Source organism: Xiphophorus maculatus, chromosome 19 (assembly GCF_002775205.1).
Source record: "Xiphophorus maculatus strain JP 163 A chromosome 19, X_maculatus-5.0-male, whole genome shotgun sequence".
Classification (NCBI taxonomy): Eukaryota; Metazoa; Chordata; class Actinopteri; order Cyprinodontiformes; family Poeciliidae; genus Xiphophorus; species Xiphophorus maculatus.
This window is the reverse complement of record NC_036461.1, coordinates 18,291,785-18,316,147: the sequence shown is the minus strand read 5'-3', so window position 1 is coordinate 18,316,147 and position 24,363 is coordinate 18,291,785. Positions and strand designations below refer to the sequence as shown.

Below are 24,363 nucleotides of genomic sequence, written 5' to 3'. Positions count from 1 at the left end.
CAGGCTTGTAGATGTCTGTGACTTTGTCATCAGGGTCAGGATATGATATGTTGTTTTTTGAGATTATTTTTTTTGTGTGCTGTCAGATATCTTCACCCCATGTGTAACTTTTATGTCTTTCTAAATTCATGAGACCTTTTGTGTGCATGTGTGTGGGAGAAAATACAAAAGTACAAGAAGGATTAATGAAGCAGCTTTATTGAAAATGTCTTAACCATAAACTTCAGATAAAGGCAGCATAAGAAAAGGGAAAGAAAGTCAGCAAGTAAGAAAGCAGGAAAGAACAAAAAGCATGCTAACACAATATGCAACAATGAACATCCTCCTGTCTTCTCTGTACAAGAGGAAGAATGTCACAATAAAAGTCCTTCCTGCCTCTCTCCTTACAGAGATATAACGCTAAAGTCCTGCATGGCTTCTTTCGTTTTGTGATGCGACACATTTGAGCACCGGGACACATTGCATAGAACAGAAATGTTAAGTACAACAACCCTCTTCTTTTTACATACAGAGAGTGAGTGTGTATGAGAGAGAAAGTTTAAAGGTTTCCGTTTGTGTGATTGTCAGAATGGAGAAAACGGAGGATTTCATCTAATTCTAGTGATAAAACTCCACAAATCTAACAAGCTAACAAACACACATCTACCATAATTTACCCCCCACCCCCCTCCCAAGCCACACAGTGGCACAACAATACAAATCATGACAGGTCATAAAATAATCAGGCTTATCGCAGCTCGAATGGCTTATATTATAATAGTTGTTAAAATACAGTTTAATACAGAAGATAGATTTACAATTAGTATAAAGCAGAATTGGAGAGTTTAAGGTAGATGCTGTAAATCTTTACAGCTCTTAATCCCTTTGAATACAAACTGTGTACAACAAGAGGAGGTATGTAGCAGTGAATCTGAGACAAGACCAAATCTACTCTTGATTAAAAAAATAATAATCAAGACCTGTGCAGTGCAAAGCTATTCAGCACAACCTTAATGGCAACACCAAACAAGCGCTCCTAAAACACACTTTTCCGCCAGTGATTTGTAAGCCTTCACATGGTGCTAGCTTAGGTAGACACAGGCACTTGTCCCTGTGAGTGCAGCTTAAGTAAATAATGTCATTTAAACGTATTTTTAAAAAAAATAAAAATTAAGGAGTTATTATTATTATTGTTTAGTTTCAATCTAGATTGGTTGGTCCTGGAGGGCAAAGCGAACAGCTAGTCCAAGAGGGGCTGAGACCAAAGCAGACTATTGTGGTCAATTCTGTTGTTACTGTGTGTTTCATTCAGGAAGTACAATTGTTACTCACTGCCTTCAACCTGAATTTTTTTAGGTAAAATTTCACTAAATGGTCTGTAAAAAAACCCCAATCCAATACAAATAGGACAGTTTCAAGAAGAAAACAGCTAACGCAACCTGCTATTTAGTTTTTGACACTTCTTATGTTTTTTCATTTTCAATTTGGTCCTAGTTGCTAGCTTCAACCTCCAGTTTCAATTAATCTGGATTTCCATTAAATCAGGAGAGTTATTTACTGACTTTAACTCCAGATAAACTTTATAGAACTTCACTTCAAAATGTTTAACCGTCCCTTTAAAAAAATCAAATAAAATAAAAAAAGAACACTATCACGGATTTTTCCTCAATCTGTGTGATTTGAGTTACTGGGGCAAGATGTCAGAAAAGCTATGGTACATTGTGTATGTTATGTTCAATAGGGCAAAAACTACTAACAATATGGTGTAGGCTGAAATATTAGCAAAAGAACAGCATGTTCAGCATGAAATAACTTCATAATTTTAACTGCAAAGTGTTTTTGTCTAACAAGTATGGAAATCATAAAGTTTAGTCACTATTCACCGCACATGTGAATGGTAACTTACAACATCTGGACAAAAAAAATGCTTAACAGACAGCTGTTCAACTTGGTGAATGAAATTGTAAAGAAAAAAAAAATTTTTATACCCTTTAACCTATTTTAATAACTAACAATACTGGGCTGTGCCTGTGCTTGGGGACAGGAGACATCAGTTGTTAGATCTAGCATATTAGAGATATAAAAGTGTAAAAATAAAGAAAAAAAAATACTGAAGCAGACCAGCAGGAGGGACACACATATCCTAAAATAAAATATACTGTTTGCATTATCACAGAGGTGACACGTGGAAATGTTTGGACAACCCTACCAGAGAGTTTGATACGACTGGCAGCACACTTCCTTTCATGTGCGTCTTTCCTCAACGTCATCTGAAATGCAGGGATTGAACGTTACAGTCCGTGACCTAAAACGGGGGGGGGAGTCCGGGAGAGGATGAGCAGCTCCGGCAGTGAGGGGGACCGGACCACCAACACCAACGCGGGAACTAAAAACCCAGTCGTCCTGATCCATGCAGTAGCCCATACTGGCCACAGAGAGGAGATAGTGTTGCGATCGTCCCCAAACAGTTACATGACCTCTCCCTGAGGGGACTTGAGTCTTAACAACTTCCTTCACCAGAAACGCAGTGACAAACTGCACACGCAGCATGTTCCTGAGGGCCGGGTCTGTGTGTACGTCACAGGGAGGAGAGCGCTGTTGATCCTCAGTGGCAGTGGCTTTAACAACTTTAAAGAACTCTCAGCTTAAAGTTTGTCTGCGTCGGTCTAAATTTGGCACAGCAACGGTAAAAACTCTTTTTTTAAAAAAAAGAAAACAGATTGTCTTTTGGCATGATTGTCAGTAGAGAATTCACAAAGAAGTTTTTTTTCTGTTTGTTTTTACAGTTTAAGTAGTTTTCTCCCAGTCTCCGTCGAGCTTATCAAGCAGTTCTTTTTCTCTCCACTGTCACCGTCCGTCTTCTCAAATGGATCAAAGAGCAGAGATATTGTGCTGTCCATGTGTGTGAATGCATAGTTACGCCAAGCACACAGTAAAACAGAAGTGTACATACACAAACACATTCATAAACTCCTTCCTGAGAGGAGCCAGGAAGTCCCTTATTTCCATTTAGATCCTATGTTTCACCCACACGCAGATGCCGAGCAATTCCACAAAAAGAGATTTATGCCGACAGGTCGGATATGACCAGTTTTTCCATCTTATTCCCAATCTCTCCTGGGACCTGAAGCTCCTCAGATTCATAGTCGTCATCAAACGTCCTGAAAACAAACAAAAATGCAAATCATGCTGTTATCCTTGCAAATATTCAATCTTAAGTAGTTAATATGAACAATGCATTTGAAGAGTTTTGATATTTGGTCATTTTACAACCACAAACTTTCATGTTTTCTTATTGGGATTTTTTATTTTTTTTATTTTGACTGACCAACACAAAGTCTATTGTGATTGTGAAATGGAAGGAAAATAATTTTTCTCGAAATACAAAATCTAAAAATTGCATTTAGTTATATCTTCTTTTTGGCACTACTGGCCTTTGTTGAGTTGTAAATTGACAGGAAAGTCAGGTGGTGAAGAGGCAGAACACACAATTTGATAATAGCCACAAATCATTTCTAAATATCTGTTCACGCTTAGCTGCCCCATCCAGTGCTTCACATTCTTGCCCATTCTTTTCAGCAAAATGTGCCCAAGCTGGGTCAGACTGGATGGATCTGTGAGCATAAATTTTTATGTGTTACCATAGTGTTCTCTTTGGAATTAGGTCTGGATCTTAATTCTAACATATGCACTGAAAATGCTTTGATCCAGCCACAGATACATTGTAGATGTGGATAGATGTTCGGGTCATTTCCCCGCTAGAAGGCCCTCTTCAGTCTTGAGTCTTGTGTAACCTGTAAGAGCCTTTCTTCTAGAATTGCCCGTTATTTTGGCTCCATTTCAACATCAACTTTATCCCACTTCCATGTCCATGCTAAAGAGACTATATGATGAGTTTTGAGAGGTTCCTCATCCGACTGTGGTGATCTGTTCCACCGGTTCCCCAAAATGTTTGTGTCAAACTGGAAACTGTTTCTTGTGAGTTTCTTAAACAAAAACAGGAATCGTTTTCCTTCCCCATACTTTGTGTTGACCTATTATATAAAATCCCCCTTATTCATGGTTGTAATGTGGCCAAATGTGACAAGGTTTAGAGGGTATAAATTACTTTTTAAATGTGCTATATACAAGTGATGGTGTGTACCCTTCATGGAGCTGTTCGTTTGCAGTTTCCTCTGCTACCAGTATCTCATATTCCTCTGCAGCATATTTATCCCAGTCAGATGGCTCTGGACCTTCGCTGTCAATGTCCTGAAACACATTTTTTTTTCATTATTTAATTTTTTTCCTACAGCCACAAAATAAATACAGCCAAGGAATTTTCAAGATTTATGTAAGGGTAAATAATGAATAGATTAATCCGGTAGATACTGTAAGATTTATTTACTTATATTTATTATTTATTATCAGTTATATTACTTATAATAATTTCAATCAACTCTAGTAAAATTCAGATTTTTATTGTTACATTTGCTCCTGAGATTTTACTTGAAATCCTATTACATATAAGAAATAAAAGTTGGCACCTTTTGCACTGCAAATGGATCTCTCTGCTCGTGGTCCAGGTATTTCTCCAGATTGAAAAATGTGTCGAAGAATATGTGAGCCATCCGGCAGCGCTTCAGATCGCTCAGGGTTATTTTACCTGGAGGAAAGGCATTCATGTGTTTAATGCGAGCACAAAATCAGTGTGTGACTCTCAGATGAAGAAAGTTAAAGATATTTAACCTGGATTCTCGGGCTTGACCAAGTCAAGCATTTGGCAGAGCAAATCCTGGAAGGGCAGCGGTTCGATGCCCATCCTCTCCATCCTCTCGCACTGCTCCTCATAGAAGTATTCCAGCTCAAACATGGAGAGAACGCCGTCGCCATCGACGTCCATGCAGCGATACCAGTACTCTATGCTGCCGAGGCAAATGGGAGACAGGTTGTTGGTGTTTGAGTTTCTGAGGGTGACTGCGAACTTGTAAAACAGATGGTGAGTCACGGATATCCGAGCAGCTGCGTAATACCTGGTTGGGTTTTTCTTGTCTTCCTCAGATAAGAGGAACCAGACAAACTCAGCGTAGCTCATCCTGCCTTCTCTCTGCACGGCGTTGCCCCTGGAGACGAAACAGACAGAGCCGTTCGCATCGATCGCCACATTCGCGTTGAAGTAATCAGCTCCTCTGTGTGCTTTCACTCACCGGGTTACAGCACCGGAAAACAACCTGTCGATGATTCTGTTTGAGGATGCTGTCAAAAGGGTGAAAATAATGGGAGGAAAAATGAACAAATGCGATTGGACACATCATAAGAGAACGCTGTATTTAACTTCAAGTTGTTCTTACAGTGGTCATTGTATCTCGACAGGTCCTTGGGGTCAATGTAGAGGTCGTGGTCGGTGTCCAGCTCCCAGAACTTGCAGTAGATGACGTAGAAGTGTTCGTAGGAGAAGTAGTCGGTGATCTGGTTGATGTCGTCCTCTTCTTCCAGGAGGGCCAGCGTCTGCAGGAAGTTGCTCCTGCGCAGCTCTGTCATGGTGACGCGGCCCGTCCAGGAGCGGTTCACCACATAAAATATCCGCTGGATAACCTGTGGCAGGCAGAGAGGAAAGATGAGTAAATTCACTGTAAATTCACTATTTGTAAAATCTAAGTCATTAAAGTTCATTGACGTGGCGAAAACTGCAGACTGCTATAATTCTTCACAAAGTCAAAAACAATTAGAGGAAAACATTAAAAAATTGTGTGAGATTAAGGAGCAAATGTATAAGTTAAGGGGAGAATCGCAGTTTAAAATATGCTAATTCAGAACAACTAGAAAATATTTTTGTGTGTCAAACTGTGGAATCATTTGAATGTTGAACTTAGACAATATCCACATATAAAACTGTTCAAATTGATATGTAAGCATAACGCTGGACAAGCTAGATATAATATATAATATTCAGTTATTGTTGGTGCTTTTGTTGCTGATGCTTATGATGTACGAGAATCTTTTAGGCAAACAGAGAATGGCCCAAAAAGATAAAATATCCATTAAATTACCCATATGACAGTGACAATTTTATTTGCTTTCACTGGGGGATTAATTTCAACAATGAAATGATGGGAATAATAAAAAAATTAAGCATCTACATAAATCTTTAAAAGGAGAATAATGCAAAAAAGAAAAATAACGTTGCTTTAAAGATGGTTCTCACTCCAAGTTGGACAGGAGATCAGCTCACAGTTTAAACCAGGGGTTCAGGTCACACTTAGCTCAACAAAGAGTGGGTCAGCAATCATTTCCTGGTAAATCAACCTCCCAGAGCTGCTAATGTCTTCTACAGAAGTGGATCAGCTGATGCACTAGAATGGTCTTAAAATGGACATGTGGCGGGCCGGGGTTCTCAGCTGCAAATGGGACTGTGGGCGGCTTCGTTTCCGTGATGTCACGGCACACCGACAAACTCTCCGCACTTCGACGCAGCAACACCTCGACTTCAGAGGCACGTGTTGCAGCTGCTCCAGTTAGCGGTGGTGAGCGCGCTCCTTCTAATGTTACACAGCAGATGTTCACAGGAACAGCTCTGCTGGCAACGAAGGACAAGCTTGCTGGTATTAGAAACGCAAGTCAACGGATTTTATTAAAATGAAACAACATCGTAACGTCATAACTTGGAGGATAACCAGTAACTGTCATCATCTCAATCGCATTGTGTTCTTAAAATGTAAAAGGAGTGGATTCTTCACAGAATGCTCATTGTCGTTAGTACTCTCTTAGTCACATTTATTTCCACTCCTAACCTTCTCGCTCAAAAATTGTGAAAAATTCAACCCTAATTTAACCCCAATTTAAATTGGGGTTAAATTAGGGTCAATTAATATGAATAATAAATGAGTTATTATTCAGATTCACAATCTGAATAATAACAAATTTATCTTTCCATTATTTTGCCCATTTACCGTAGTAATGTAGCGCGAGTGGAATTCAGGGGCATCCTTCAAAAACGTGAGTCCAGGGTGTGTGTCCACAATGTCCTATAAACCAAGGATAAATGGTTACAGAAAGAAGAGACGTTTTATGCTTTAAAGAAACACACCGCAGCACTAGACCGTGTAACAAGCAAGAGTTTAGATGGCACCTACTTGGAGAAGAGGAATGAAGTCTTCCTGTTCCAAGTACGTAAGCCCAGGTTTAGATAGCAGATAAATAAACCTCGATGAATCATCATGGCAACTGTATAGCAACCTGCAGAAAAGAAGACAGGAGTATGTTGGGGAGATCTGATTTCAGAGCCTGAGGGGAGTCAAAATGTGGAGGATTCTGATAAAAAACAAAACGGGAGAACTAAAACCAGGCATCCTTACTTCCTCCATGTTGCAACAAATGAGTGAACCGACACAAAGCCCGTCCTCTCACCACCAGCAGCGTAGAACATGGCTGCCTTCCAGTAAAGCGGACATCCACACACCTGAACAGAGACACAGACAAAACTGTCACTACTGTACAACAAAACACAGTTTTTGGCCCAAATAAAAGTCATATAAATAGTATAACATAGAGTAAAGGTTGTGAATAATTGTTAAGTAGAAGGAATGAAATACAATATTTTAATTCAGCAAATATTCAGGATAACTAGCTGCAATAAACAACAGGAAGTCTTTTACGGTATGTTCCTACCACCTAATACAGCGGTAGGGCCTCCACAGTGGCTCTTATGCCACCGAGAATGGCAAAGAATATTAGGTTTTATTATTAAATTACTTCTTACTACTAAAAAAATAATGAAAAAGGCAATTTTCTATTATTATGCAATTTCGCAGAATTTCCATAAGAGAATTACAACAATCGTGCCAGAACTTACTTTTTTTGTTTACCGTTTTATTAGGTCATAAACTAACTGGGGTTTTTTTTCTTCATTTTCCATACAAGTGGAATTAAATACTCAGTTTTTTGGGTTTTTTCTAACATCCGGTAGAAATTTGTTGACATGTTTTTGAAAGGGTTGTGTAGATTTTGCAGCTCTAGACAATTTATATTTAGAAGAACCATGACCAAAATGGAGTTTTTGAGTTGTAAAAGTTGCTGACCCCTGACCTTAAAACAAAAATATTTTCCCTTTCTTCTTTGGAAAATAGCTCAAGGTCTATCATACTGGATGAAATATCTTTTTTTTTTTGTTGTTGCTTTTTTCTTCCATAAAGCAGCATAACTTAAACCGCATATAACTGCTGACCTTTGCTATCTTGCCCATCTCATAAATGTCAGCCTTCTCCTCCTCGAACTCGGCGAAGGCCGTCTCTATGGCAGCGATGGTTGCGTCGTGGTTGGCAGTCGGGCCCAGGGCAGGGAGCCCACGAGGGTAGTAGAACCTGGGAATGTTAACGGCAGGAGGAGGGGGAGTGATGACCACCGGCGCTGGAGGAGGGCTTGGCGAACGTGGCGTGGGGGGCGGAGAAGCTGTGGTTGCGGGCGGCGCTGGAGGAGGTGTTCCTGGCTTCTTTTCCAGTTTGGGCTGGAGCTATGGCGATTAAGAGGAAATCAGGCACGGGGACAAAGGGTTGGGACTCTGTGCATGTCACATGTGGTGTTCATATTTTTGGATCTTTTTAGTGAAAAACTAGAGTCTTTGAAAAGTAACACCACATTGAGGCAGGAATTAGCTTCCTGAAGCGAAAGCGTAGGTGGATCGTAAGAAAACACAACAACCTCAGGCCTGTGACACACATGGAAATTCCCAGTGAATAATATTAAATATGTAACAAACTTGTCTGGCAATCAGTTAGTCACTGCAAAACATTTTAACTGTGGTGTTGGCAGGAACAGTTCCAAGTGGTGCAACACTGCAGAAGTCAACATAATGCAGGGCAGACATTTCCTGACTGCAAATTCTCAAACTCCAATAAAGCAATAGAAAACAGACAGCTGTGAAAATGAAGGTAATTTTTAGGAGCCAACGTGAAAACGCAGACCTGCACTAATCAGTCAAAAATTTGTCGGTCCTCCAGAGATTGGCATTCGTGTGTGATCAGCAGGGCAAATACTGAAAAAAATGTATGTAATTAAATCAACTGATTGACTTATTAAATGGATAAACTAAGAACTCCCATCATTTACAGTCTATAAATGCAACACCACTTTTGAGTTCAATAAACACTACATAAAAGTTAGAGAATATGTTGGAATTCCTTTGTTATCTGGTACAACAGTGTTCTTCTGTGTACATCTGTGAACATTTCAATATGAATAAGAGGAAAAAACATTAACAGACTAAACTGACCGAGGCAATAGGTACCCTAATTATTGGGTATCTATTGCCTCACAAAAGTTTAATCAAGAAAACCCATTTTATTCACTGTTTGCCTGCCAAACTTAAGCAGACCAGTTCTTAGGACAGCATTATTTAAGATTTAATTTATGAGTAAAAGACCTAGTTTACACTAGGTCTTTTAGTCCTCATACTGGTGGTAAGAGAACATGTTGCACCAGGGTGGAATGAAAAAATACAGATTTCACAGTGTTACTGACTCTGCTGCTTATGAAATCTCCAGGCAGACCTCAGTGGAGTCCTCTGTTGGGCCTCCGTCCCGTCTGTATTGAGCAGGACAGCTGGAGCTGTGCTTCCCTTCAAAGTGTTCATTCTATCGCTCTATTCCTGCAACCCCCTGCACTATAAATACACCACCAATACCTGTCTCAAAATAGTTTTGCCGTCCATGGCATGTAACTCTGTGTCTAAGAGCAACAAGACGCGACTACTGTATCTGTGTCTTTAATGCACCACCAGGTCTGTCTTTTATGTGATGAACAAACGATTAAATGGATGACAGTCCAACCTCCATGCATTCCCTTTGCACTACCACACTTGCGCGGTGTTTATGCTGACTGCTGAACCGACTGACCTGTTGCTGTTGAAAAGACTTGAGCCTCTTTTTGAACCGTGAGGGCAGGACAAAGTCACACCCCCTGGCCAGAAAAGCCAGCTCCCCCCTCAGGTCAGGGTCCTGCCGTAACGAAGCCTCTTTGTCCTCCTTGATCATCATGGTGGAGGCCGACGCTCGCTACTCCTCTATGAGATACGGCCACTGATGCGGCTACAGATGAAGTGGCTTGCCCAGAAATTAAACTACTTCCTGTAACTATAACTGTAACGGAAGAGCTTACTCAGGAGCCAAAACAGCCATACAATCCGTCAATATCTCCTTTGGCAACTACTTACACTTCAAAAAGCTATGTCCTATGCACTCCCCTTGACCAGACAAAGTTTAAAAGCTGCGTTCTGTAGAGCGGTATTCCATTAATGAATCTGAGTAAGGAGGCTTTCCTCAGGCGTCCCGTACCACAAAAAGGTTCGAAGCAACATGGTAGCATGCTCCTTTATCTGCAGCTGCAACCCCAAAACACAGCTTCTGTTCTGGGTAGAAACCTGTCAGCTGTCCCCATGTCAGCTTTGGATGTGTGCATTAGATGTAGCCTGACTGGTGCCGCCTGCTCCAAGCTGGGCTCTGACAAGCTGCGGTGAGAAACATGAGCCATGTCGGGGTCTGGTAATACACACACGCGCGTGCACAAACATGCACCAAACTGTCTGTCCTGAGCGTTGGGGCAGTGGGTGGGTCAGGGGCTGCAAACATGTTGTATATCAGTGAGTTATGTTTTGCAGGAACTGGGTCCTCTTCAGTTTCTGCTCGGGACTAAAGTTAGCCAGTAGGAAGTTACAACTCAAAGTGATTGAAATAATTCTACAGCAGACAGGAAGCTTCTCTTTAAACTGCGGGAGAAGTAAGCTGAAATATTTTCATAGACGTAATTCGAGATGAAGTGATGAATCAGCAGGAGAAGCAGCTGTCGAGAAAAAGTTTATTCCTCACAGGGAGTAGTTAAAGAGGGCCTTTAGATATTTACCTGAACCTTTTCAACACCAAAATCTGCTCTCAGTTGTCACTTAAGCTGAAAATAATTATTCTCTGTTAGGTAGTTGATGAATTAAACAATGTGAAATTGAACGGTCCACATTAGCATTCCTTTTTACTACATGCATCCTTTAGCATACTACAAATACATTTACAATCACTCGTGCATACCCTCACACATTTAGCTGAACTAATTGGCAAATTAAGCCTAATGTGTGTTAAGTCTCCTCTTTTGTTGCCAGCAAGTGGCGTGTCATGTTGAAAAAGTGCCAGGTTTCTTTATTCGGCATCACAAGAAGGCCTGTGAAAGCAGGTTGGAAACATGGCCTCAAACCTCAATGCTGTACTGCCTGATGTTCTCTCCGAAGCCCGTTTTGGTGATGGAGAGTTGAGATTTAAAGTCCTGTGACTGAACCTTGGCAACAAAGGATCAGTGAGAAAGTTGGTCAGTAAGATCGATCTGTTCTTGGGTTCTAAAAGCTTTGCTCCTGCAACAAAATGCTGCGAGAGTGAAGGTGGGGAAAGCTATTGCTGAAGCTCTGGAGAACACAGACCTGATCCAGAGAAGCTACCAGAGTGACATGTTCACAGGAAGGGCTGCGGTCTAAAACCTCAACTCTACAAAGATCTTTGAATGGTGCGTCAGTGAGAGATGTTCAATGGTTGGGCCTGACTTTAGAGATGCAGGGATGCAGGAAAGGGTGACTAAAGCAAACATGTCAGACCAACACACAATTTAACCCTGCTTAGGATAGTGTTGATACTGGAGCCTATCCCAACAGTGAATGGGAGCTAGGCAAGAGAAATGTTTGACAAACGACCAAAAAAAAGCTGTGTTTCCATTTCAAATGTACGCAAAACTTACTCGATACTCTGCTAATGTCGAAAAAACAAAGTTTTGCAACTGAAGTGTTTCTGTTAAATGGGAAACACAATCAAAATCACACATGAATAAATTTGTTCCCGCAATAAGTCATTAAAAAACATGCCTCACCATCATCCTCCTATCGCTCTTGTCCTCCTTTTCGTATTTTCCGTCAGTAGTAACATCCGGTTATGGATCACATGACTCGTGTGATGTGGGGAGCGTTTAAAATGCAATTTTGCAAAATACATTGATTTCAATATAGCTGAAAAATCACCTCATCCTAGCTCAGTAACTTTTTATTGAAAAACCTGATTTTTTTCATAATTCCAATTTGCGCACTAACATAGTCGATGTAAGCACAGCTACAACACCACTCTTCAGTGTGGAAGTTGTTACTCAGATCATGAGTGAAAGCTATGTATCAGTGAGATTATAAAAATATAAAAATAAAAAAAAATGTCATAAAAACAGAAAAGCTACTTAAAGATTCTAGACAGAAAACTGTTTGTGAAGAGGCTTATCAGCTCCTGACTGGACTTATTTGAATCTCGGTGTAATTCAGCGTTCACACATTCTGACAATGACGTCCATTCAGGTTCCCAGGAAATTGGAACAACAGAGCAACAGATCCACAGCATCACGAGTCCCCCACCTTACATAATGGGATGGTTAAACCCACCTGCAGTCCAGTTAAAGTCTCTGAAAATCCAACATGTTTGTTTGTAATAACAGGGCAGAAAAGGTTGTTTTTTTTCTTGCAACACTTCATCAATCTCAGGGTAGCTTTGGGCGCTTGGTGACCAAAAAGAGGCCTCTCTTTTCTGCACTTCTTTTATAGGACATTTAATAAAACGTTTTTCTCCTCCCTTATATTCATGCGGTGGCAAGACAAACATGGGGTCTCCTCCAGCCTAGTGGCGAGTTTATCTGTGTTAAATTTATGATTGTTAGGGGAACGATCTCTGTATCACCAGTGATTTTGGTAAAAATGTATTTAATTCCCCTGACTGAATTTTGAATTGTCACACGATTTTACCAGAGGTAACAGTAAATAGCATGATTTGCCATTTTACCTGTGCCCAGGTAAAATAGCAAATAATGTCATTTTAATGTTTTCATAAAATGACAGACAGCAAAAACTGTCTGTTAGTTGCCAATACAGTAACAAGGTGGCAAAAATGTATTTTCCCTAACTAAAGCTGGGAAGTCATTTAAGGCGATACCAATCTGAAGCCTTAATGAAGCGAGACAGGAGATTCTTCTGGACTTTTTCAATACGTTCTTGTAGCAAACATAATTCAAACACATGGACAGCAACTGACTATAATAGCAGAGAAATTAAGGTCAAGTACAGACAGTTGTGCGGATCTCTTTCAGGGCAACACAAGCTGGAAATCTAGCCCCCTCTAGTGATACAGAGGCTTATTTAGGTTTCTGACAGTAAAAACAAATGGGGTTTTTTTTGTTTTGTTTTTTTTTAAATAAATTTAATATTTGATCCTAACTCAGTTTTCAGAGTTTAATGTTATTCTGTTTTTTAATGCATTTTTTCTACCTGAAGGTGAAGGTTTCTATTCTCACAAGACTAATGGAGGAGTTGTGAGAGCGTGCTCATCTATGGAAATAAGCCCAGAAAAATAAGTGAGTCACCTTATGTTTTGGGTAACTCCCTGTACACCGTCCTGAATTCTTCGGAACAACTGGACGCCATACTGAAGCCAAGGTCGCATACCGATCCCACACACAGCTACACACACTCAGAAACTTATCTTCTTTTCCTACCCTCATCTGATTCTTATGTTGCAGTGGGAAACGGTCCACAACTCATAATAAACTGCAAAAATGTTCCAGTATTCCCCTGATCCCTGTTTTATCACTAAATTATACCTCTAGCGCTTCTTGATCTCAACCTTATCAATTGCAGCAATGCATCTATGAACTCTTTTATCTCTGTATAAAGCGATATGTGTGTGTATTTAACTGTGAGCCCCAACAGATGCCGCCAAGCAGCTGTGTGCTCTTTTCCTGTCTGACTGACAGATGGTGTAACCCAGCCTTCCCGGCCCCGCTCTGCCTGGGCCTGAGACCAGTTTAGCGGTGAAGACAGTGAGATTGGTGTGGGGAGTCCGATCCTTCAAACATCCAGGATTTAGTACTCTGCTGCGCTCAGGTGACATGAAAACAAACTCTGGCACAAACTGTTCCCTTTAAGAAGGATGCAGAGAGCCGGTGAGTCAACGGCACATTGAGGAGTGACTAAAGAGAAAAAGACACAAAAAATTCAAACGGAACTGATGTGTCTTACATTAGCCATTACCTTTTTATTGCTCATTGAAGAAATCAACTTGTGTTTGGGTTATTTTTGGCTCTTAAGGTTGTTAAGCTCTAGCTAAAACTGTCACAAAGTCCAATTAAAGAAAAGCTACAATGGGACACAGCTCAGTGATTCATCCACTTAAGTTCTATTCAATTAATTTATATATTGCTAATTTAAAAGAGATTTCCAACAAATGTTAACTCAAAGTAAAATGGTCAAGTATTACACTTATTTCAATCCAGTCATGTAGTAAGGTGAAAATTCTGTTACATACAGTCCATACATACTGTATGTAATGTAAGATGTGTTCCAAGCTGTAACATTGAGTTTTTGTGTAGCTGTTTTAAAAAAATAAAAAATAAAAAACACACACATACAAACAGCCTTTTTCATGAGAATTTACATTACATTCTTTTTCTTTTTAGCTAATGTATCTGTGAGTCTATCTCCAAAACAACTAAATGATTTGGGGTATTTGTGATGTCATTCACAAAGAAAGAGAGAGTGAGTTAGCTGCTGCAGCTTCCTAATTGTTGCTTTCATGTAATCTCCTTTGCAACTTTGAACCGGATAGATATTTATAAACATGTTCATTAGAGCTTAGTTTATAAAATACGACAAGCTTGTAAATACATTTTGTCACAACTGGACAATGGAACTGGGTTGAAATATGCTGCCAGCTGAGTTATCAACAAGCCATATCAAAACAGAGAGTAAAATCCCAGTATGAGTCTAGCCCTTTGGCTGACTGCTGCATATAGAAACATGGTTGAAGTAAAATGTGTTTATTAAAGTCTTCAGCTCAGGGGTGTTCAACTCCATTCTTCAGGAGTCAGTGTTCCACATGTTTTAGATTTTCAACTATTTGCTGGATCAAATAAAAGGTTCATTAGCTGGCTCCTGCAGAACTCATGACGCAGTAAGCAGCTGCGTCATGCAGCCCACCTGCATAGTACTGCCATTTAAATGGCAGTACTATGTAAGGTCAACTTTTTTTGAGCTTTACAGCGTGTTATAATGTTACTCTCTCATCAAAAACATACCTGGATTCTTTCACGCATGTTTGAGAAATCTGCCGTGGCAACCATTCAGTTGTGCAAAACGCCTGGGGGTACCAAGCGGCATCTTCAAGAAGTTTCGTGGCTTACGAATTTCTGCCTCACAAAGCACTCTTCCCCCGTAACACTCCTACTCAGATCCTTCAGACTAGCCCGCATCAATTAGCAAACACCTGCTGGATCTTCACAGCAGGTGAGCTCGTTATACAAACTACTTTTTAGTGCAACGCTGGTAAAAACGTTGAAGTATTAATTGTGATTTTTTTTTATTGTACTTTGCTGATACTGAGGTACTAAAGCAAATGCTTCCCCCTGTGCAAACCTGGGGACGGGGAGATAAGCAGAGGAAAAGATAACTGAAGAAATAATGGAAGATTACTGGAGGAAAGACGAAAAGCAATGTGTGTTTTGAGTGCTAAATTTCCCAATCCTGTCCTATGCTCGCCACTCGGACCCAATCCAATCCCACTACAACAGAAATAAATGAGACACTAGCCTTCACGGCATTGATCATATAAGTACTGAACCGGAAATATTGAGGGGTCAGCTGTCCAGCAACAACTGTCACCTAACTGTGGAATACACACTTGAGATGCACACATGTCGTCCTCAAGGACTTAATTAGTCCACACAAATTGTTCTGCGTGGGTTTGTGTGAGCATCCATGTATGTCTTGATGGATTCACTTAACTGGAACTGTTTATTCTCGTCTTTAAGAGCAGCTAAATAGTGTGAACATGACAGCTTCCTTAACACACACACCCCCAAAACCCCCACACACACCCACGCACACCCCCGCATTCACTCTATGAAACTGGCTGTCTACTGTGTGTATATTTATCTGGGTGAGGTTAGCGACTGATTTCATATTTATTTCTGCTTCAGGCACCAGGCAGAGTTTACTCACACATGCATTCATTAACGGATGCTGGGCCGACAATGTCATGTACAAAATATTAGGAGGAGAAGATGATGGATGTAATGGGAAGACTTTAGTCATTAGATATAAAGCCAAGTTTAAAATATTAGAGGGACAAGAGGAAACCCGAAAAATTACGGGTCATGATAGTTTGGTTGCCTTAATTCAATCCTTTTGAATTTAAGTTGAACTCAAGAGTTGACACTTGAGCACAAACTTAGCTAAAAAGTCTGGTGTTAGTGAGCCAGCCAAATTCAAAATTATGTCAAACGTGGACTGCAAAATTTTTCTAAAACAGCATCAAAAATAGATGCTAAGCAAGACAGCAAATTTACGACCAGTGTCATGGAGTGAACATCTGTTTCAGCTGGACGGACACAATATCACGTTTAGGTCATTGAGCTCAAACCATCAACACATTGATGAAGTCCAAGAAAGTCTGTCTTTTTGTCAAGTTTACCTACGATACATCACATAGACTGAAGCAAGAACATGACGGAAGTTTTTGTCCTGAAGAGAGTAAATCAGACTTTCCATCAATTATTTCTATAGCACTTTCCACAAACACAATGTTGGTGAGCAAAGTGCTTCACAAAATAAAGAGAACATGAGAGCAGGTCAAAAGGAAGAAAGACCAGATAAAACCAGAAGTTTCACACCATGTTTAAGTGAAACTTCTTTAAAAGTCTGTCAAAATTTAAAAAAAACTCTTGAGCTTTGATTTAAAGAGGCCAAGTTCTTTTATAGGAGAACTAGTGGAAAGAAGAAGGTGCGACTGCAGAAAAGGCACAATCACCCCCGCATTTGTGCTTTGTCTGAGGAACAGTCAGTAAGAGACTTTGCCACAAACAAAACCTAAAAACACTGTAGCAGTTCAGAAACAGGTTCTTTGGTTTCCAGACAGCAAGATTTCCCATTGAACTACAAGAAAATGGGACATCACACTGTGGAAAAGAAGCTTTTTCCCCTCAAGATCTTTCAACTGAACTTGGAAAAGATGTTCATTTAAAAGGGAATCTTAAATGGATTCTTGTATAAGTCTTGCAGGATGAGGAGTATTCACAATTGGGAAATGGGCCAATTATCTTCATTCATTGAATACAGACTGAAGCAGTCTTAGTAAGAAAAGGTGGAAAGGAACTCGCTTAACTAATTATTCTTAAATGTTGACTCAAATGGGCATAAAGGTTGACATTATCTCCAGTGTTGTTTTCTCTGTGCATCCGTTTCCAATGATACTTTAAAATCTTGCCAAGACAGCTTTGCTCTGTGTGGTTCACTCACCAGAGAGGATACTTCTCAAGAACATTTCATCATTCCTCTGGCCTCTGTTGTCTTCTGTCATATTATCAATAAACACAATGACCCTGGACCAATGAAAATCATCATGACCTTCCACTCACATTGCCTCCATGTGTTTTAAAGACAATATGGCGCAGTTTCAGTGCCAAAATTAAGACTGTTGCACATCCAACGGTGGCTACTTTTGTGTCACAGAAGGTTATATCCATTCTGAAGCTGCATACTGATCTGATTGATGATAGGCTGGCATTTGTAACAAAGCTACTAAAAACTGACATGAAGAGGCGAATATTTATGTAATCACTTATTTTATGTTAAATAATTGTAATTTTATAGGAATCAGTTTTTGCTTTGACATTCAAGGGCTTATTTGTAACTTTGTTGGTCAAAAAAAGCCACATTTTGTACATTAGGATGGATTCTTAAAAGCATTTAAAAAGGGTAAACCATCCAAGGGACTGAATACTCTTTATAGGCACTCTAAGCTGTCTTAATGAAGAGATCATAATGAGACAAAAAACCTTTTATCCAAATCCGATACTAGTACACGGGGTGCTCCCCAATCAGGGGAGGACCAAAATGTAGCAATTAGTTCTAACATTTATGTTTTGCCTGGAGGATGAAAGAAACATTAAGAAGATTTACAGACTATAAATATGTCCCACCGCAGGGATTGATCTTGCTTGCTTGGATCAAAAATGAAGGAGGGAAAGCACAAGTTTTCTCAGTAATTGTGAGGATTTGCTCAGCTGTATATGAGTATACTACAAAAAAAAAGTGCCCCGTTATTTCTGGATCCAACTGAGATTATTTCTTGGAGTTGTAAATTAGGTAAAATAAAATTAAGTTGGTAAAAAGTAAAAAACGTTATGTTTTCATTATATAAGTATAGCTCCACTTTCAATCTCGCTGGAGAGTGTGTATTGTTTTGAATGCCAGCCATATGCTTTTTTTATGGGATGTTATTTTTGAAGACCAAGAGCAAAATTACCTCTTCTAAGTTTAAACCTAAACCTGATATGATGGGAAGCAGGTTACTATCCCATGTCTTTCCCATGTGATTGTACAGCGACTCGCTTTGGACCAACACTGCCAAATGTCATCACCATGGTGATAACCCTTTCCCTGGATAGAGATGTGGGAGGAATGCTCTCAGGGCTCCCATGCCAAGAATGGGAAACACAGTTCACTTCGCTGCTCTAATGTTCTTTATTTCCAGTCTCGCTTCCTCTTGACAAGGAGCTGCAAGCACTCCCACAGCCCAGTTACCTTGGGAACCGCCCTCCCCTCCTCAAAGTCTGAAAGATTGAATCAGGTTCAAGTGCCGCTTCCGTGATAAATGAAGTGAATCAGTGCTATTCACGGTCTAGTTCACTTCCGAATATGAGGAAGACAACATGGGAGTAGTTAAAAACACAGCTGCTTCTCTCTGAGTGGAAGCAGAGGCTGTTCTGGCATAATAAGATTACCTCCTCAAACACCAAAACAGACCATGATGCAGGTTTTATCCCATACCAACGTACTCCACAGTTGCTGGAAATACGTGAGCCTGAAAGGTGGAATCAAAACATTCACCAAGAAGCTCCATCATCAACTACAGCCGCACATTTGTAAAAAGAAAAAAACATTAGGCCTCGCAGAAGTATTCATGCCCCTTAATTCTTCCCACATACAAAATGTGTAGACACACCCCCCAAATGGCTTTTTTCCTTACAGTGTACACTATTTAATCATCCACTACTGTTTGTGGACCTGAGATGTAAAATTTATGCTGACTAAGGGATTTTTTATGTTTCACATTACCTATTTACAGTGCATCTCAGGATTCAAAGCGACTAATCCTACATAAGGGAAACTGCTGGATTACATGCTCTAGAGTTGTTGCTACAGTGTAGTTTCACACAGCTACCAGCAGAGAAAAGCAGCACCTTGCTTTTTTATTGGAAAAAAAAGGCATCAATGATCCCACGTCACATTCAATGCCACAGCCTTTCAATGTTATATTTAGATCCATCAAATAGAACTGAAACATGTTTATAAACATTTGAAATAATACTTAGGACATAAAAAGGCCATTAGCTTCCCTGCCCTCTTGTTTTTATATACAACAAGCTTTTCATTTTAAATCACATCAGGTCTTTTTGTTTCAACACTGAAAAGACATTCTGCACTGTTTTCATCCATGCATGTAAAATCTGATTTCAAATTCCGCAACACTCAGGTCGTCCTGCAGATGGTGCCAAAAGTCTCTTTTCATGTTGAAACCAAGAGTGAGCTTGCAGTTAGGCTTAAGTCACACTAGAGGGCAGCAGAACTCTGTTATTAGAATGGAATGGAACTGACGATGACGCCGAAGGTTCTGACCCCCTTTTGGCTTTATATTCTCATCGACTCACTTTTGTAAATTAGATACGACTTGTATTTGCATCAACATAGCAACAGCATGCAGAACTGCCACTGATAACTTATGTTAAAAGCAAAAGAGATGTTGATTAAGGTTGAAACTTTGTATTCTTATATTTTATTCACATTAAGTTATATTAGAGGTTGCCAAGCTAAGACATGTTTTCCAAGCATAAATCCTGGTATGGATGCTGGTGAGAGCATCTCATCAGCGAGGACGAACACCCCTGGCTTAGTTTGGGTGGAGCAGAGCTAGGTTCAAAGAGAGATGGATAAATACGTAGGCTGGAAGTTGATGGGTGGAGGAGTGGGTAACACCCAAGCCTTTACAGAGCCATGATGTTCTGGATCACTGGCAAGCTCTTTTACAAGGAAACAAAGATCCCTGAGCACACACAAGCCCATACACACCCATCCCCAACACAGTGGTGCCGATTTAAATCTAAAAAAAACCCAAACAAACAAAAAAAAACATTCAGCCTGCGTCTGATCTCCCATGGTGCCGTGATTCTGCAGGGGGGAATCCCAGTCAGCCAATCGCATTGCACAACTTATATTCTGGGATGAGGGAGTCCTTCCTCCTACCTTCTGCTCATAAACATGTTGTGGTGGTTTCCACAGCAACCCAGGGGAAGCTGAGGGTGTTACGCAGTTGTGACTCCCTTTGCTGACTTTTCAGATGAAAAACTCTACATGCACAAAAAAGTTGGGGTTGCACGTAGAGTCCGCACACACACTCATACTTGAGAGACGCGCCTCACACTAGGAACTGTTGGATGACATCCAAGCATTCACTGTGAGTGAATTACGGGGTAGCCTCAATGAACGTGTGCACAAAACAATAAATCAGAGAAACATGGAGGTAACTAAACCATTCCTAAGCAGTGCCTTGCAAAAGTATCAATGCTGCTTGAATTTTCTTTTACTATGGTGACCATGAATTTTTGTGTATTTTTTTAGCTAAAATGTTAGTCTGTACATGTCTGTTGCTGGGGTAGACATAACCTAGACGACTTGCAGCTGTATTTGCAAAAAATAAACTCAATAATTCTACAGTATATTGACTTGCTTTTTAGATTTTTATTTGTAAATCCTTTCAAAAACCACGTTAATTTCTTTTCACAAATATGCACTACTTGTGTAACATCAAATACTATGAAATACACACAATGGGTTTGGATGCGTTTTGCAAGCCCCTATGTGAGTGTGATCACTTGGATGTGTGTATTGTGGTGAATGTCCCATTGTTCAGGCTGACCATGGAGTCTATTGGAACCATTCTTACTTACAACAATCCAAGCCTCCCTGGCTGAAAGTATACTGAGTGTGTAACTAAAAGTGCACGCATTCATCCGTGTACTTGCACCTAGGTCAAAACGAGCAACTTTCCACGCTTGGCCAAAGTTCCTGCTCTGACCTTATTTCCTGTGGAAGCAGCCAAGGAATGATGTCACCCTCCGCAGACCCAAAGTCAACAACTGCACAATGCAGGGCCCACCGGCATGACTCGTTTCCCCCCAGGTGCTGCAATTTGAGTTACTCCATCTTTCTGTCGTCCTTTTCTAATATTAACCCATGATTTTTTTTTTCCATTTCTTAGCCAGGAACTAAAATAAAAATATTTTATTTCTCCTTGTGTCACAAACATTTATTCTTCTGCCTCTTTTGTCCTCTTACTACTTCTTCCTCCTTGTTGCTCCTTTTACTATTTGTTTAACTGTCTATACCAAAACATTTCATACTTTTTTTCCCCAAACGGTTAATTTCTCTCTTGTCCTGACTAAAAATGTGGGCAGTAAAATTTTAACGCATGAATATACTACTGGTTAAATCCTAATGTAGCTTTAGCTGCATGTTTACTCTCATCCAGCCAGAGCACCTGTGTACGGTCATTTTTTTTATGCTCATGATTTTAAAGTAAAAAGAGTGGATCAACCTTCAGATAAAGTACTGAAGGGAGGTATTTGCTGCTAAGCAAATGCAAAACAAAAAGAAGTTCATGGGGTTGGAAAATCTGAAAGAAATAATAATGAAAATAAGAATGTATTTTTATGTTCATGGAAGGACCAGGCAGGCTAGAATGGTTATGAAAAATAGTTGCAGTCTGCCTTTCGTGATACCCGTAAGAGCTCTGCTGGTTCTGATGGCGCTGTTATAGTGAAACAATTATTTAGCTTGCAATAATTGTGCTTTCAGCGAAGTGAATATTGTTTGACCATATAAAAACAAACAGCTAAGGGCAAACCTTTAATTTAAGCTTACGATTGCCTGGGTAGCCGTTTCTCTTTTATCCTTATAGTTTTAGACCTAAATGCAATGTATTTTTCAGAGAAGGTCATTCTAAATGTTTTCATACTCTATTATCTTGCTTAGTGCGCTTGTACATGTTTGCCACTTTCCGCACATTCAGAAAGAACGGTTAGCCAACTAGTGCTATTTTGGAACAGCAAGCACGTCCCAAACAGTTGGCATAACCACTCGAACCACCAGAGAGTTAATAAAGCCATCAGATTGGCAGCTCTCGATGCCGCCAGGGGCCTAAGTGTGTCTGTAAATTATGTCACCGTTCGGAGAGCAGAAACAAAAACATGTCAGACTTCAGCCTCTTATTTTTGGAAGAGAAAGAGGCTGCTGACATGATGAACCTTGACTCGTGGCGTTACTGCAGCCATGTTTCTATGCTCTGGATGCGGTCTTGCCTTTGAGTGAGATTGGCTGGCATCCTTGTCGTCATGAAGATTAACGGGTATGTTCTGACTGGATGCAAAAAAATAAAATTAAAGCCCTGCAGTAGGTATGTGCCATTAAGAGATTCTCAGATAACCAAAAGCAAAAGAATATCCTGGAACGTAACAATTATAATTGATGCTATTATATCGCATTTCGACTATTGCAGTTGTAATAAAGTTATCCATCAAATTCATTTGTTTTATTTTAGTTTTGATAAATGCATCTATGAAAAAAGAAATAATAAATTACCATTAAATTAATACTTGTTCTAGTACTAATGCAGAATATCACTCCGTTTCACCATTTTGCTCTTCAGGGTAAGACAAGTACACTGTAACAAGCTAATATTAGCTGGTTCGTTAGTCAGGCTGTCTGCTCGGGAAGAACCTGCAGGCATGCTGCTAACAACTTGCCAACTGTCATGTTATGTTAATAATATAAGACTGATGTTTGCACTCTTTAATTTCCATGTTATTTACAATTACATACATTTCTAAACAATAAAACGTGTAGAGTTTTTTGTTGTTTTTTGAAGGCTTCTTTCAGTCAGCTGACAGTCAATATGTAGCAACAGGTGGAGGAAGGACATGATGGATTACTCTAGTTCAAGTCTCAAACTTTTTTTCATCAACAGTATCCAGATTCCCTAAAACACGTTGGGAGTTCAAATATTGTATTATATTAAACACAGATATTAAACAATTGTCTATTAACCTATTAAGATTTAATGTAACTTTCCAATACTGTTTTGAATTTCTTTAACCTATTATTTTAAATTGATCAAATATACTACTACTCAAAGGTAAATGTACATTTATCTATATAAGAAAAAAGATAGAGATCAACACTTGTCAATTCAGAATTACTGAATAAATCAAAACAGTTTTATGTTGTCTTTGTAATGACATGGGTAACATCTAATCCATGTCTTCAAATGTGTTGCTAGAATAAGGAGAAGAATGCTACAGTTCAAGTCGATGCACTGTATGAAGTTTGGGATGTTTTCTTCTTTCCACTCTAAGATTGAAGAGTATGATGATTTGTAAAATTGTCAGCAAATCTGAACCAAATCTAAAAGTGTTGTTGTCAAGCACAAATAATAAAGATGTTTCAAGAAACTCTATAGATGACAGCATAATGAGTGAGGGACCGCTTGTTTTGGAGGCAAGGTAATCTTCTTTTGTTATGAAATGATCTGGAGTCATTTCATAGTGTTCAGCTTCAAAAACATCCATGTTGTCAAGAACATAAAAATGCTGCTAAAATGAATAGATTGTTGTTAAACAAATTAACAACCCACAGTTCACAAATGAACAAGTGTGTTTATTAAAATATTGTTGTTGCAATTAACGTCAATAAATTCTGCGACAAAATTCCATATCGCCTAGAATGCACAAAAAAATATGAGCATCCAGAGAATCAGCTGTCAGTGCAACTAGCTCATGTATTTGCTTTTACTTCCCATCAAATGAGATACAAAATTTTATTTATGAGACTCAAGACTCAGATGAAGAGTCTAAGTCAAGTCTGAAGTCTTTATTTTTGAAATTTAAATGAGTCTATAGTCCAAATCTGAAACTCGAGTGGCTTGATCGTTGCTGAGCAATATTAGCATAATTTCCAGAGTGCCTGTCTTGGTGTTGGGTGTCTAGGAGCTATTCTCAAACTCAGATGTGACATACAGTAGCAATGGATCATCTTACTGATGAGACAACACACACACACATCCCAACAGACATGTTTTTGTAGGACACCAGTCTTCGTCAACTGAGACTCATTCATCTGTCAGTCTTTTTCTTGCATATGCACTTGCATTTCCACAAACATACCTCCTTATACAGCTGAAAAATTCATAATAAACTTGTGTTGACTTACACATCGTCCCACACACCACACGCAGGTCCATT

The 24,363-nt window shown here is 39.6% G+C and overlaps 1 protein-coding gene across 3 annotated transcripts in view; it reads right to left on the bottom strand.

The window, feature by feature from the left end:
* Positions 1-180: 180 nt before the first annotated feature.
* Positions 181-24,363, bottom strand: part of ppp2r3a (protein phosphatase 2 regulatory subunit B''alpha) — a 69,222-nt gene continuing 45,039 nt past the window's right edge. For 2 of the 3 annotated variants that reach the window (XM_014472635.2, XM_023352717.1), the window contains 11 exons: positions 8,183-8,467; positions 7,314-7,417; positions 7,092-7,194; positions 6,909-6,983; positions 5,310-5,553; positions 5,166-5,214; positions 4,992-5,081; positions 4,708-4,883; positions 4,506-4,624; positions 4,124-4,230; positions 181-3,140 (listed from right to left, as the gene is read on the bottom strand). In XM_014472635.2, coding sequence (XP_014328121.1) covers positions 3,044-3,140; positions 4,124-4,230; positions 4,506-4,624; positions 4,708-4,883; positions 4,992-5,081; positions 5,166-5,214; positions 5,310-5,553; positions 6,909-6,983; positions 7,092-7,194; positions 7,314-7,417; positions 8,183-8,467 — 1,449 coding nt within the window. In that variant the 3' untranslated portion in view covers positions 181-3,043. Of the gene's footprint in view, positions 3,141-4,123; positions 4,231-4,505; positions 4,625-4,707; positions 4,884-4,991; positions 5,082-5,165; positions 5,215-5,309; positions 5,554-6,908; positions 6,984-7,091; positions 7,195-7,313; positions 7,418-8,182; positions 8,468-9,848; positions 11,935-24,363 lie in introns of those variants that run through there. The other variant, XM_023352716.1, reaches the window with a different exon arrangement.